The sequence below is a fragment of the Crinia signifera genome, chromosome 11, assembly GCF_055691185.1.
Source record: "Crinia signifera chromosome 11, ASM5569118v1, whole genome shotgun sequence".
In the NCBI taxonomy this organism is placed as follows: domain Eukaryota; kingdom Metazoa; phylum Chordata; class Amphibia; order Anura; family Myobatrachidae; genus Crinia; species Crinia signifera.
The window spans coordinates 34,876,517-34,891,524 of record NC_139227.1 but is presented as its reverse complement, the minus strand read 5'-3'; the positions used below and the strand labels follow the sequence as shown (position 1 = coordinate 34,891,524).

Genomic DNA, 15,008 nt, shown 5'->3' with positions numbered 1-15,008 from the left:
AATGCTAAAACATAAAACCATTGCTGGACAAACTTTAGCAAACACTACTTCACGCTGACCACTCGTATTATTTTCTATCCATTACATTCAAGTCTGCCTTTCATATTCTTCATTTACAGTATGTTAATATTAACGGCAAAGAGCAAATGAAAGAAAACTAAGTTTTAAATAAATAATGGGGGGAAAAAAAAATCAAATGCATTTTAACAATAAAAAAACACCACAAAGTACCCTTGGAGATCAGGAGAAATAGTGGGAGGTTTAGTTTTATTTCTAGGACAAAATGAAAAAACGACCTGATTTCAGTGTAAGACATTGTACCTCTCCGAGCCTAACGCAACGGAGAACTTGAAAGAATGACAGCAAAAAACACACTGGAGAAGGCGGCTGAGCGATGCATTGTGCCGCGTCTTCTATGCAAACATGCAAAAACCGCGACATCAGGTTCATATAAAAAGAACAATAAAGACTTTTAGTATACAATAATATCTACTTGTAGGCAGCAATAAAAAAACAAAACAAACATAGCTGCCACTTATAGGATCGCTTTATCCGTGGGATGTAGCCGCTGGTGTGTAATTCCACCAGCCTCAAACTTTAAGTGTAGTGGCCAAAACAATCAAATACTACGACCATGCCAATCCCAGCATGGCCAATGACATACATTGAATGATCCTTAAAGTTTTCATTTACAAACAGATAAAAATTAAACTGCATCACCACCTATTATTTAAGATTATATTAAGTCATCTGTTCATACAACTTTGTTAATATGCCATCTGGAAAAAAAAAAAAAAAATTGAGATCTTAGTAAAATTATCCTCTTACAATTATAGAGAAACCGTTTAATCTGCCCAGCAACCTCTGCAGAATTTTGCAGGCTGTGCCCCATTCTGTAGGAGACAAGAGAGGCGTTACACGGGTAGATTCCAGCAAAAAGAGACTCCCTCTGTATGGAAGCGAGCAGACGCCCAGCTCTCCGAAAACCTAAAGACAGGAGACCGCATCCAGCATAAAATGTTCCTTACTTTCTACATACAGAGGTCATCTTGCATAGCTTGGGTCCCGCAGAGTTCCATATAGCCTTAGCATAGATGGATAATGGATTTATTGATTTCAGAGTTGGCCCAGTCATTTCGGAGGTCATCGAGGTGGCTGTCAAAATCCACTAGGGTCTCGTAAGACCGGCTGTCTAAGAGAGCAGAAGAAATCCTCTGAGCTTCTGGCCAGTCTTCAAAGACGTCCCTGGAAATATTGAGAGGTGTCAATATCACAATAAAATAAATATTCTATACCGGAGGTGGTAAGCAGAAATGAGTGTAAAGTTGGCTGTTTCGGCGACCTTAACAGGACTTTGCACGGATTTAAGCAGTTTATATGGCTAAACTTATGGCATTTAGGTGAAGAGCAATAAGTAATACAGTTGCGCCCAATCAGCAAAACAACTGCATTGTTCCGTCATGCGCCCATAACCTATCCCCACTCAAAAAAACAATTGAATTGCCTCCTGGAACTACGCATTAAAAGGAAATGTAAAAGGAAGTGTGGAATTTGCATTTCCTATTAATGTAGCTCCATCCAACTTGTTTCAGATCATTAGGTAAATGTTGCAGTTAATACTCACTCGTGCAGATCTTTGCCTTTCCACTTGTTATCGTGGTGCTCGTACACGTGAATTGAAGGAATGACACTTTCCACTGAGAACTTGGAGTTGTCCACCTGTCAGGGAGACAACTGGGGAATATTATATGCAAATTGACTGAAATGGACTGTTCTAAAACATTACTCTAACAAAACAAAAGCATTGGTGCATTTCAGAGGATTTAGTAAAAGAAACCAGTTGTTCCCCGGCACCACCAGGGGGCAGGTTTCAAATTCTAGTGAGCCTGTGTTTTATATACAGAAACCCTTCCTAAAAGCATATTGATAAAGGAGTAATCTGCAGCCCTTCACACAGCTCCAATGTAGCGATCTAGAAAATAATTACCATAAAGTACTTTATTATATTGTATATCTCTTTCTATATAGTATTTGGATGGGATGAACAATCCCAAAAGAAAACAGATTTATTGTATATCATCTCAAATCAGAAAAAGGTCAACATACAAAAATATCAATCACATAATACCACACATATACCCAGCATGGCTTGGCATGCAATTCAAACACTAAGCATTGCAGGACAGCATGGATGGTGTAATGGTTAGCATTACTGCCTCAGAGCGCTGAGGTCAGGGGATTGATTCCCACCATGGCCCTAACTGTGAGTTTGTATATTCTCCCCGTGCTTGCGTGGGCTTACTCCGGGTACTCCGGTTTCCTCACACAATCTAAAAAAATACTGGTAGGTTGATTGGCTCCCAAAAAAATAACCCTAGAATGTCTGTGTGTGCATGTACATGAGGTAGGGAATATAGATTGTAAGCTCCACTGGGGCAGGGACTGATGCGAAAGATCAAGTATTCTCTGTACAGCGCTGCGGAATATGCGTGCGCTATAGAAATAACAAAAAAACACAATATAGACACAATACTTATGCTGGCCACACATCAGACCAACTTTCTTCCAACCATCCAACTAGTTGCTTGGATGGAATAAAAATTTGCTACTGGATGAGAGCAAAGGACAATCAGAAATGTGCTCACAAACCCAGGAAAATGGTCAAATATTTTAAATCAAACAGGTTCAACTACACTACCGTGTCTGAGCGACTGTTTTTTGTCCTTTTCCAGATTTTGCGAGCAAACTTCCGAAGTAAATATTACATTTGCTCCCATCCAGAACCAGATTTTGATTCCATCCAAGCAACTAGTTGGATGGATGGAGGAAAGTTGGTCTATGTGTGGCCAGCATTATTCACTTGTTCTGTAAGGTAAAATCATCTGTAACAACTTAAAACCGTGGTAAAGACATCCCTAGCCCCAATATGGGGGCAACACCTCCTCCTCCCATCAGGAAAAAGTGATTACATGGTCTCAGATTGAAAAGCAACAGGGCTAAGTAAACAGCATCACAGGAGTAGGAGACTCGGCCCCAGAATCACATGCCCTACACTGGTATATGCACCTGTAGGCTGCCCTATACTGGTCAGTGCCGCCATACACATTACCTACCATGGTTCTAGATTAAAATGATAAAAGAAGATTACTTAAATACCATTATTAGAGCTGTGTCACTGCATCCCTCTGCGATCCTGGACGCGATTCTCTCAGCGACCTGGTTGGGACTATGACACAAAATTCAGTTATTTTCTCTACAAATTGTACAAGAAAAACATGCAGCGGCAAATGGGCAAACACTGCGTCTGCTGCCTCAGGGGATTGAAAGTTTATACATAGCTATTAGCAGAGGATGAGCGGTGTCAGACACAGATAAATTATTATTATCCTTTATTTATATGACGCCACAAGGGTTCTGCAGTGCCCAGTTAAATATAACAGCGATTGGATGCAAAGTGGGGATCAATACAGGCAAGACTAACCTGTTGTCCTTGAGGCGCTCATTGGCTTGATAGTATCCAGCGATTACATAACTGTTTTCTTTGCACCAAGTATCAATCTAAAAACAGGGAGGATGAAATAACAGTCATATTCCACTCAAATAGATCTGCAAGCGTTCCTGTACAATTTACTTTATAGCAGAGAATGGGACACAAGGTTTAAATATAACTTGTTGTGCTGGGGGGAGGGAGTGGGGTGGTGGCGGCTTGGGTTGTCAGATGGAACTGAATTCAGGAGTCACACCAGTAGACCGGACTTACCAGGGTCAGTGCTACCTCCAGCACCGGGGACAGAGCTATGGCGCCGTGGAAGAGCGGGACACAGTCGACAAACAGGACCTGCGAGTGACTTTCTTTACGCTTCTGCTTTTCAGCCACCAAGATGCCGTTTACTGCGCAGGCTGGATGCTTGGCACTGTGGAGCATCATTTTGCAGTAGGCTTGTGTAGTCAGCTTAAAGGTGGGCATTTTCTGTAATATAAGGTTCCAACAGGACATGTATTCGCATTTACACAAATCATAGCACATATTAACCAGTCAAACAAATGAAAACACAAAAGAAGCGTGAATACCTAGAATTACAGAGACAATAAGAGGGCGAATAAGTTACAAGAAACCATTTCACACTAGTTAAAATTATATTTTTAGTTTTGTGCCCGTTTTAAATCACTCAAAAAATTAATATCTAATATACAAATCCTCTTCATCCAGACAGAGCATGCGTGCCTGGATTGTGGGCCTAATTCACACTTGGTCTCAAAGCACATTTTTTTCTCTAACGGACAAAACCATGTTGCACTGCAGGTGGGGCAGGTGTAACATGTGCAGAGAGTTAGATTTGGGTGGCCCCACATGCAGTAAAGCATGGTTTTGTCAAATAGAGAGAAAAAATGTGCTTTGCCATAAAGTCTGAATTAGGCCCTGTCTCAAGAACAGACAAATGGCTAATGATGGGGGAACATCACAGGCGTGTGGAGCGTATGGTCGACCCGACTTAGGTCGACAGGTGTCTAGGTCGACAAATGGGTTACGTCGCAAGGTCGACATGTTTTTTTCCACTGTTTTTTTACCCAAATGTCGACATGGACAGAGTTGGGAGTGAACTGCAGCCCCTCGCTTCACTAAGCACACTATTTTATTCTCCCACCACGCCCTAGTGGATGGTAGGGCATGAAATACCGTCTGTTGACACGTCGGCTCATAAAACAGTGAAAAACCCCATGTCGACCCCGTGACCTGTCAACCTAATGCATGTCAACCTTGTCCCATGTCGACCTAGACACCTGTCGACCTTCATCCATGTCGACCCAATGGTGACGACATAAGTTGGGTCGACAATACGACCGTATCCCCATCACAGGGCACATATTTCTTGATAACATTGGGAACAGCCTGGCAAAAGTTGGAGAACAGACATGCAGTTCAATATGTCGGCAAATGACAGCTGGTTAATGTGGCGGAACCGACAGAATGCGCAGCTCTGCATAATGGTGGGGAACAGACTGGGCGAGGAGCGCTGGCTAATGTCAGAAGCACACAGCTGGTAAATGTTGGGGAGCAGACTGGAGAAGTGCTGGCTAACATCAGTAGCACACAGCTGGTGAATTTTGAGGAACAGACTGGACGGGGAGCGCCGGAAAATGTTGGGGAGCAGGCTGGAGGTGGAGCTCTGGCTAATGTCATAAACACAGCTGGTAAATGTTGGGGAACAGACTGGAGGTGGAGCTCTGGCTAACGTCAGAAACACACAGCTGGTAAATGTTGGGGAGCAGACTAGAGAAGTGCTGGCTAACATCAGTAGCACACAGCTGGTGAATTTTGGGGAACAGACTGGACGGGGAGGGCTGGAAAATGTTGGGGAGCAGGCTGGAGGAGGAGCTCTGGCTAATGTCAGAAACACACAGCTGGTAAATGTTGGGGAGCAGACTGGAGGTGGCGCTCTGGCTAATGTCAGAAACACACAGCTGGTAAATGTTGGGGAGCAGACTGGAGGTGGTGCTCTGGCTAATGTCAGAAACACACAGCTGGTAAATGTTGGGGAGCAGACGAGGAGGTGCTCAGGCTAATGTCAGAAACACACTGTTGGTAAATGTTGGGGAGCAGACAGGAGGTGGAGCTCTGGCTAATGTCAGAAACAAAGCTGGTAAATGTTGGGGAGCAGACTGGAGGAGCGCCGGCTAATGTCAGAAACACAATGATGATGATGATGATACAAATAATAATTAATGTACATAGCACAATCCTCCTATACGACAAATGGATGGCCGCTGTTGTGGCCTCTGACGGGTCATAGTAAGGTCACCGGGTGGCAGTGTTGCCCGTCTCAGCGCTCGCACTCTCACCTCTCGGTCTGACACGATGGGGTAAATGGGGTACGAGCCGTTTGACACCGCGAGCACTCAGGCACAGCCGTAAAGCAAGCAGCCGGCGGTCGCAATGGAGCGAAGGCCGTAAATGGGCCCTGCCTGGTCCCGTGATGCCGGGTGAGTCCCGGTCGGCCATCTTGGACGAGGGCAGATGGATCGGACTATACATGGTAAGCTGAGCGTTCTTTGCGCATGGTCCTCCACGCTGTCCCGGCATGCAGCGCGCCGCGGACAGTCTGGCTCCTCCTCCTTCCTCTCGCCAGTTCCGGTGTCCTCTGTTCTTGGCAGGCGGTGACTGGGTGAGGTGAGTGCGGGCTCCAGGTTGTTGGGACTGGTCTTTGCGGGGGGGTGAGTCATACTTAGAACTGCTTCATGTGCAGGACCCCCTGCACCCCCTCACCTCGCATTAATATCCGGCATCATGTCATCTGGGTGGGGGACATCAAGCCCCAGAGTGTCCTGCAGTCCTGACCCATTGGCAGCTAGCATATACAGCACGCTAGGCCATGTCTGTTATGTATGATACAGATCCCTTGTACTGCGCTAGTCACCCTGGCAGCGATATGGGAGTACAGGCTGTGTAATCTGTTCTACCATGTGGTGATAATGGCCTATCCCAGTGCACATGGAGGTATGTCATACAACAGAGGACAGTATCTGGGACATGGTGTAATATAGCGGGGACATGGCGGTATGTCATACAACAGAGGACAGTAACTGGGACATGGTGTAATATAGCGGGGACATGGCGGTATGTCATACAACGGAGGACAGTATCTGGGACATGGTGTAATATAGCGGGGACATGGCGGTATGTCATATAACAGAGGACAGTATCTGGGACATGGCGGTATGTCATACAACAGAGGACAGTATCTGGGACATGGCGTAATATAGCGGGTACATGGAGGTATGTCATACAACAGAGGACAGTAGCTGGGACATGGTGTAATATAGCGGGGACATGGCGGTATGTCATACAACAGAGGACAGTATCTGGGACATGGTGTAATATGGCGGGTACATGGAGGTATGTCATACAACAGAGGACAGTATCTGGGACATGGTGTAATATAGCGGGGACATGGCGGTATGTCATATAACAGAGGACAGTATCTGGGACATGGCGGTATGTCATACAACAGAGGACAGTATCTGGGACCTGGTGTAATATAGTGGGGACATGGCGGTATGTCATACAACAGAGGACAGTATCTGGGACCTGGTGTAATATAGCGGGGACATGGCAGTATGTCATACAACAGCGGACAGTATCTGGGACATGGTGTAATATAGCGGGGACATGGCGGTATGTCATATAACAGAGGACAGTATCTGGGACATGGCGGTATGTCATACAACAGAGGACAGTATCTGGGACCTGGTGTAATATAGCGGGGACATGGCGGTATGTCATACAACAGAGGACAGTATCTGGGACCTGGTGTAATATAGCGGGGACATGGAGGTATGTCATACAACAGAGGACAGTATCTGGGACATGGTGTAATATGGTGGGGACATGGCGGTATGTCATACAACAGAGGACAGTATCTGGGACATGGTGTAATATGGCGGGTACATGGAGGTATGTCATACAACAGAGGACAGTAGCTGGGACATGGTGTAATATATAACATAACAGGGGGGACATGGTGGAATATGATATAATAGTATTTCAGCGCTGATATACAGACCGGTCCTGTGCTAGGAGGGGTATTGGTCATTGGGGTGACACATATTAGGGCAACCAGCATTGGATTGACATAGCTAAGGTTGGAAGGTCGAGACAAGCATTAGATCAACATGAGTTTTTCACATTTGTCAAAGTGTACCGCGTCCCCTCTCCTGGCTCAGTGCGCTCGCCATGCTTCGACACACTATTCTATTCTCCCACTATGCCCTAGGGAATGGTAGGGCATGAAATACCACCTGTTGGCACGTCTGCTCAAAAAAAAAAAGTGGAAAACTCAGGTTGACATTTTGTCTGTCGACCTAAGCCATGTTGACCTAATGCATGGCGACCCAACGACTGTATACTGCTAGTTGCACCATAGCAGAGAGCAATACTCTAGTCAGGGAAGAGTAACTGCATGGGTTTTGAAAGATGCAGGGTGCTAAAATGACCACTAGAGGACAGTAGAAGGGACATGGCGGAATGTCATACAACAGAGGACAATAACGACAGCCTGGCGAGATGTCATTCAACAGAAGATAATAGTGGGGACAGAATATATATAACAAGATAATAGCGGGGACATGGCGGAATATATATATATATAATGACACAGGTCAATGGCCTAATGCCATAAAGCATAGGACAGTAGAGAGGACATGACACAATATATAACACATGATGGTAGTGTGGATATGGCAGATTATATAACAGAGAACAATAGCGTGACATGGCGAAATGTCATACTACAGATGGCACTAACGCGGACATGGTAACATTTATAACACAGGACAGTGGTGGGTATAATGCAGGAATGTCATACAATAGCAGGGACATGGGGGAATATATATAAAACAGGATGATAGCTGGGATATGCAGGATTATATAACCAAGGACAACAGCAGGGATATGGTAGAATATTATACAGTATAATACAGGACAATATCAAGGACATGACAGAATATATGACACTGGACAATAGCAGGTATATGGTGGATTATATTTAGTAGGACAGTAGTGGAGACATTGAAAAATATCATATAACAGGTCCATAATGGGGACATGGCGGAATGTCATATAACAGGTCCATAGTGAGGAAATGGCGGGATATATAGCGGGGGCCTGGTGGAATATACTAACACATTGCGGCATGTAATTTAAAAGGACATTGTACAAAGTCATATTACAGTATAGAGTACTATAATGGGGATAATGTTGAATGTCATATAATAGAGGAGAATAACGGGGACATTGTAGAACAGCACATAACAGAGGACAATAGCTGGGACGTAGGCCCAAATGTACTAGTAGTGTTCATTCTAGCACCCGCTATCTTTGAAAACCCATGCAGTTCCTCTTCCCTGCCTGGGATGTCGCTGTCTGCTGTGGTGTTTCTAGCACAGGTCTGGTTTGCATATCAGTGCTGATATACAGACCACACTGTGCTAGAAGCACTACAGCAGACAGCGACACCCCAGGCAGGGAAGAGGAACTACATTGGTTTTCAAAGATAGCAGGTGCTAGAATGAACACTATACTAAGCTTCTAAAGTGATACAGTGGAGAGTAAATTAATTACCAGACAATCCTCTCATAACTCATGTTACAGGCTGAGGGGCAAATGTATGAAGCTTGGAGAAGTGGTATCTATCTCCATAAAGAACGTTACTTGCAAGGTGATAATGCATCAGCCAATCAGCTGCAATATGTAAATTCACAGGAGCTGATTGGCCAGAAACAACAATCAGGCGCTTTCATCAAACATTTAATGACTGAATCTTTGATGCAGCTATGAGAAAACCATACCAGGCATTTTTTTTTTCAATGTGAATGAAACTTAAGATGATTTAACAGCAGTTAATGTAATTCCATATTTATGCAGTAATTGTATTTTTTAGATGAGGGTTGATTCCCGTCTGCATTTTGTGACCTTTTTTGTTGACTCGTATAAGTATAAAGGTCTCACCAGGATCAGTAGTGTGCAGTGGGGACATGGGATGTGTAGGAGAGGCTGTATTGTCACTGTTGCGCTGCGGACTGAGCTGTGCCTGTTCCCGATTCTTCAGTGATGTTTCTGTCAAGCACCGGGATCTAGGCTGAGCACTTGGGAAAGTGGCACATGAGCAGCACAGATTTCGTTGGCTGTGTGTGTTTTGTGAAAGTTTGACACCTTGAACTAAGTAGCCCTGGCCAAGCTAGTGACGTCTAGCCAGAGAGCTTCTCTGATTATGCAATGCTGTCTTGTGGTCTCCTGTCTGTTATAACTGGTGCATTTTGCTGTTTTTAGGATGTGGGCTCCACGAGTGCTTAGCTTGCTTGGAAGGAGGGCGCTTACCACCTCCGCCTGTCTCCAAGGACACGGTAAGTTCCCCTCTAGAAATTGCTACTGTGCTAGCCACAGGATTCTGAGGCTCTTCAACAAAGTGATGTCAAAACAGCATATTAACTTGTACTTTTCCCCCAAAAAAGTGTAAACGTAGTCCCCAATTTAAAAATGAATAAATATACGTTTGTTGTTTTGTTTATAAAAATGCTTTTATTGAAGCATCACATGTATAATCTAATCCACACTTCCAGTATACAGTGTCAATGAACAATATTGCCAAAAGAATAGAAACATTAGAAATGACAATTATAGTTATTACCATGAATAAATATAGGACACATGGGTGTGGATAGAAAGGTCTGACAGGGTCAAAAGGTCGACATTGGGTTTTCTCCTCTCTTTTTATTTTTTGGGATTACACGTTGGCACCTGTCTACATGGCCCTCGCTTTGCTTGTCATGCGTCGGGCCCGGTGCTTCGCATTGCTCTGCACACTTTAACACTCCCAAGTTTAGTGGACATGGATGGTAAAGTATGAAAAAGCCCCCCCCCCATCCAAAAATAAACACAAATTACATTTTTTATCTCATGTTGACCTTTTGGTGTTGACCTATTGCCTATCCTTTCAACCACTTCCCAGAACACACATATGTGTTCATGCCCCATGTACCAAGTATGAACAGATCAGTAGCTGACAGTACATATGTTAGTAAATACATGGGTGTTGCATATCGGCACTCTTGGCCACCCTGTGGTATAAAGTTGAGGGTCTAACTCGGTGGAATATGGATAAGAGTGGGCCTCGGTTCTATGAACTATATTATTAGTAAATAGAACGCTCTGTACTGTGTACGCAGGATTCTGTCTCCTGTTGCTGACTGAAGCCAGTTATCTACATTGTATGTTCGTGTGTTGTGTAATGCCGATTCACTCCTTAGAATTCTTATCATTACAAAAAAAATGTCTCTTTTCTTTGAAGGAAGTGTTGCCATTCCTGACTTCACCCTTCCCAAGTACTACGACCACCGAGCCATCCCCCTACCAGAAGTTTCCTACGTAGAGCACCTGTCGCCGGAGCAGAATTCTCTGAAAGAGAAGGAGAAAGGATCATGGGCGTCTCTCAGCGCTAAGGAGAAGGTGGATCGTAAGTAGCCCTTTATCTGGCCCTGACATATCCTGTCCTTTGCTTATAACCTTCACCTTCAATGGCAAAGCTGTATGTAATTAATTACAACCTGAGGCCTCACATTACCTGTTCAGCTGCGACTCCCAGCATGGGCTAGCAGCCAGGGTCCGGGTCATAACAGGCAGATGCACTTAGCGGGCGGTCGGTGGTTCGTTCCGTTGCACGGACCTGGCGGATGTTGCTAACCAACTTTACCATGACGTTCAGTCTTCTCTGCACGTTGGCCCTATAGTCCAGATATGAAGGGGTCACTACAGTTAGGGATCTGCAGGTAGTTTTTGTAATGAAGTCTATGTACAGTGATCGTCTGCATGGGAATAGCCCACATTGTAATGTGTCTATTGATAATATAAAGGTTCAGGTTTGAACATCTCTGTGTTTCTGCTTTATGGACATACGTTATAAAGCACTTAGCAGAGAACATAGGACACAGATCACTATACGTATAAGGAAAGCGCAGGTAACTTGTAGCAAACCTTTGGGTTTGGATGTCCTGCGTCTGACTGCAGCCCCTGTTACTGTTGCGGTGTTCATCGCGTGCTTAGTAGGGTCCTGTGGATCGTTAGTGGCACCATAGAAATAAAGCATAATAACAGTGGCTAGAATTCCCCAGCTATCCACAGTCTTCAGTATTTCCAGCATGGGAGCAGCGTAAAACTGCAAACATATATCTTACTAGTAAGCCCGCTCGATGCAAATGCTTCGAAAACTAGTCTGCTACCTTACAATTGCCTCTGTGTTGGTGCATGTGTGAGAGATAGTTTAACTTGTTGTCAACAGATGGCAGTGTTTCAGAGGCACAATCAGACACTAGACACATATAGATCTTCATATAGGGTATAACAATATTACTCATCCCTTCTAATAAGTGGAAATGTTGATAACAACCTCATCAGAGTGTAATGGAGGATCCTAATACAGGTTATGTGAATATCATTTGTCGTTGCAGTATCCTCATACAGTCTGTAGGGGGCAATGTGTGTTCTGCTTTTTAATGAGAATGGCAATAGCTTACTGTAATTACTCTCTACTACACTGAAGTGTGTGATGTGTCCTAACATTGTTCTCCCCCCCCATAGTGTACTACATCAAATTCCACGAGACCTATGCTGACATGAACAAGAAATCAAATGAATGGAAGACTGTTTTTGGCGGCGTGCTCATCTTTGTTGGTTTTACTGCTTTCATTTTCATGTGGCAGAGAGCATACGGTAAGCAGGCAAAGCCTAACCCCCGTACCCCGCAGCCTAACCCTAAATTCCCACGCTGGTGACTAAACCTAACCACCCCATACTCAGCCTGACCCTAACTGGCCCCGGTACACTTACGTTCAGGATGCCTGTATTTCGGTGTAGGCTTCCTGATGTTTTAGAAGTATCAGTGCTGGTGTTCTGGCGGTGGTCAGTATGCTGCTGGCATCATTATGCTAGTGTTTCTTCTAGGAACTAGGGCGGGCAGGGCACCGCTGCACGGGGGCTGCGTAAGGGGGGCGGACCGGGCCCGCCGACATCACTGTTTTGGGCGGTAACAGGCCGTGCTGTGCCGAAAAGGGGCAGGCCCGGCCACCACCGCGGTCAAAAAAAGGGGCAGGCATGCCCGCCGGCGTCACTGACGGGGGCGGGCCCAGCCACCCCGAAGTCTCTACACTGCCGGGGAAGCGTCGGGCATCGCTCTCTACAGCGGCGCCGGGCTTTCCCGGTCACACCAGAGGGTTCGGAGGCAGGCTGTTTTAGCGGGGAGCTGCCAGAGGGGAAGGGCGCATTTTGCCCTTTAAAAATCAGGCAGGACGCAGTGCCCTGCTAAAACAGCCTAGCGGGAACACTATTATACTATACATCGTCATCCGGACCGTGTCCCGCTGCTCCACCGCCTAACTTATATCTGCAAGAATTTCTCTCCGGTGAAAGAGACTGGCTGTCTGGATATGGCAAATTAACATGGCCTTGTCCATGTATTAACACAGTCCTGACTTTTATTCCCCCCTCTATTCCAATCCTCCCTCCAGCCGTCGCAGCCTCTGTCCTATGAGTTATGCACCAAAGTACATGTCTCCAGGTGTGTAACTATTATTGGTTTATGTGCTTTAATATGTCAACAGTGACAAAACGTTGACAGCCACAATGCTGACACCCAGTTTTAAGCCTAACTGTAAACGTTCCGTGCTCAACACTATAACCTTGTCAACATTATGACATTCAAGATTATTGTGTTGACCTTTTGACCATTGACAATGACCTTTAGACTCTGAGTAATGAGCGCATCTCTTGTTTTCAGTGTTCGGAGAAATCCCTCACACTCTATCTGGCGATTGGAGGGCCATGCAGACCAAGAGGATGCTGGACATGAGAGCCGGCCCCATTGAAGGACTTTCCTCCAAGTGGGACTTTGAGAACAACCAGTGGAAGAAATAAGATGGCCGCCATCGTTTACTCCAGTTCTGCAAACCTAAAACCTCCTTAATGGTCCATTCACAACAATACACCTCATTGCTTAATTACTGGAATGTTTCCGCCCCTATTATGTTACCAATAAAGTGCTGGTTTACTTGAATTCTTCTTGGTTGCGCATTAAATACGTTCCGATAAAAACATATACAATATATTGTGGTACGTTTGTGTTTAAATCTGGTGATAATTGCTCTGAGGTAACATACGTCACCCTTCCAGCTCAACCTCTTGTGTCCTAGACATTGTTCTAGACAAGAAAATATACCAGTTTTCCCCAGAATTTCTAAGTAATATGCTCATACATGTATGTGTGTGTGTGTGTGTGTGTGTGTGTATATATATATATATATATATATAAGTGTTTCTGCTAAGGAGGATCCTAGCTCTAAACACTATGAGCATTACAATGGGACATACATTTCTGGGTTTCTAACTTACTAGGAGATACCTAAGGATCCTCTAATATGTCACCACAAGCACTAGCATTCTCTGCAGCTACTGAATCCCATACATGACATGCCTCTGATAAACAGTAATATATCAAAGGTGAGTGGCATTCAAGAGGTGTGTGTAAGGAAGGGGTTAATCTAGAACAGATAAGTCTCCCCTACAAATGGGGACCTGCACTCTGTGTGCCGGTTTGTCTTTTCTTCCTTAGATTAACCCCTTCCTTACATGCATTTTTTTGTAAGCTAATAAATTAACTGAGTATTTTGTACTACACCTGGTTCTGTCAAAGTGGGTTGTCGCCCCCCCCCCCCCCCCTCTCAAACTACGACACGCAATAAAAATATCTGGCCACCAGGAGGTGCTGTCTGGTGCTCGTTTTACGTTGGCTGATGAACACAGCAGCTACCACTGTAAACTCTTCCACACTGATGCCCTATCTGGAGATTTGAAGTAATTAACCAGTATAATGAACCTGCCTCCGGCTCCTTCGAACTTGTGCTGATCATAGGTGTACCCTAATGCTAGTCTGGTCACCAAACACTGGCCATAGGCATCCCCTAGTCCTCATCCTGTTACCTCACACTGTTCATAGGCATCCCCTAGTCATCATCCTATTACCTCACACTGGCCAAAGGTGTCCCCAGCATCGCCCCCTGTCACCTCACACTGGCCAAAGGTGTCCCCAGCATCGCCCCCTGTCACCTCGCACTGGCCAAAGGTGTCCCCAGCATCGCCCCCTGTCACCTCACACTGGCCACCTACGGTCGTATTGTCGACAGTCATTAGGTCAACACCGTTGGGTCGACATGGGTTAGGTCGGAAGGTCGACCTCTTTTTTTTTTACTGTTCTTTGGAGCCGACAGGCGGTATTTCATGCCCTACCGTCCACTAGGGCGTGGTGGGAGAATAAAATATTGTGCCGAGCCCAACGAGGCACCGTGCTCGAAGCAACTTCAAACTGAAAAAAAAACATGTCGACCTTGACACCTGTCGACCTAGACACCAGTTGACCTTTCCACCTGTCGACCTAAGTGGTTTCGACAATACGATCCACACCCTA

The 15,008-nt window shown here is 45.1% G+C and overlaps 2 protein-coding genes across 2 annotated transcripts; one reads left to right on the top strand and one right to left on the bottom strand.

Annotated features, from left to right (window-relative positions):
- Positions 1 to 250: 250 nt before the first annotated feature.
- On the bottom strand, positions 251 to 6,008 carry EMC8 (ER membrane protein complex subunit 8). Its single transcript, XM_083165025.1, has 6 exons — positions 5,842 to 6,008; positions 3,761 to 3,970; positions 3,482 to 3,558; positions 3,157 to 3,226; positions 1,625 to 1,719; positions 251 to 1,245 (listed from the first exon to the last, which is right to left on the bottom strand). The coding sequence occupies exons 2-6, from the start codon at positions 3,965 to 3,967 to the stop codon at positions 1,086 to 1,088; spliced, it is 609 nt and encodes a 202-aa protein (XP_083021151.1). The 5' UTR covers positions 3,968 to 3,970; positions 5,842 to 6,008; the 3' UTR covers positions 251 to 1,085.
- A 76-nt stretch (positions 6,009 to 6,084) lies between these two features.
- Positions 6,085 to 13,601, top strand: COX4I1 (cytochrome c oxidase subunit 4I1). The gene is made up of 5 exons (XM_083165026.1): positions 6,085 to 6,169; positions 9,827 to 9,900; positions 10,845 to 11,009; positions 12,131 to 12,262; positions 13,326 to 13,601. The coding sequence occupies exons 2-5, from the start codon at positions 9,828 to 9,830 to the stop codon at positions 13,460 to 13,462; spliced, it is 507 nt and encodes a 168-aa protein (XP_083021152.1). The 5' UTR covers positions 6,085 to 6,169; position 9,827; the 3' UTR covers positions 13,463 to 13,601.
- Positions 13,602 to 15,008: the final 1,407 nt, after the last annotated feature.

Bases quoted from the DNA above. Each gene is read 5' to 3' on its own strand.
- COX4I1 (XM_083165026.1), top strand. From the start codon at position 9,828: ATGTGGGCTCCACGAGTGCTTAGCTTGCTTGGAAGGAGGGCGCTTACC. The intron at 9,901-10,844 runs GTAAGTTCCCCT...TTTTCTTTGAAG, and splicing joins CGCCTGTCTCCAAGGACACG to GAAGTGTTGCCATTCCTGAC. The intron at 12,263-13,325 runs GTAAGCAGGCAA...TCTTGTTTTCAG, and splicing joins CATGTGGCAGAGAGCATACG to TGTTCGGAGAAATCCCTCAC.
- EMC8 (XM_083165025.1), bottom strand. From the start codon at position 3,967: ATGCCCACCTTTAAGCTGACTACACAAGCCTACTGCAAAATGATGCTC. The intron at 1,720-3,156 runs GTATTTAAGTAA...TCTCCCTGACAG, and splicing joins GTGACACAGCTCTAATAATG to GTGGACAACTCCAAGTTCTC. The intron at 1,246-1,624 runs GTGAGTATTAAC...CAATATTTCCAG, and splicing joins AAAGGCAAAGATCTGCACGA to GGACGTCTTTGAAGACTGGC.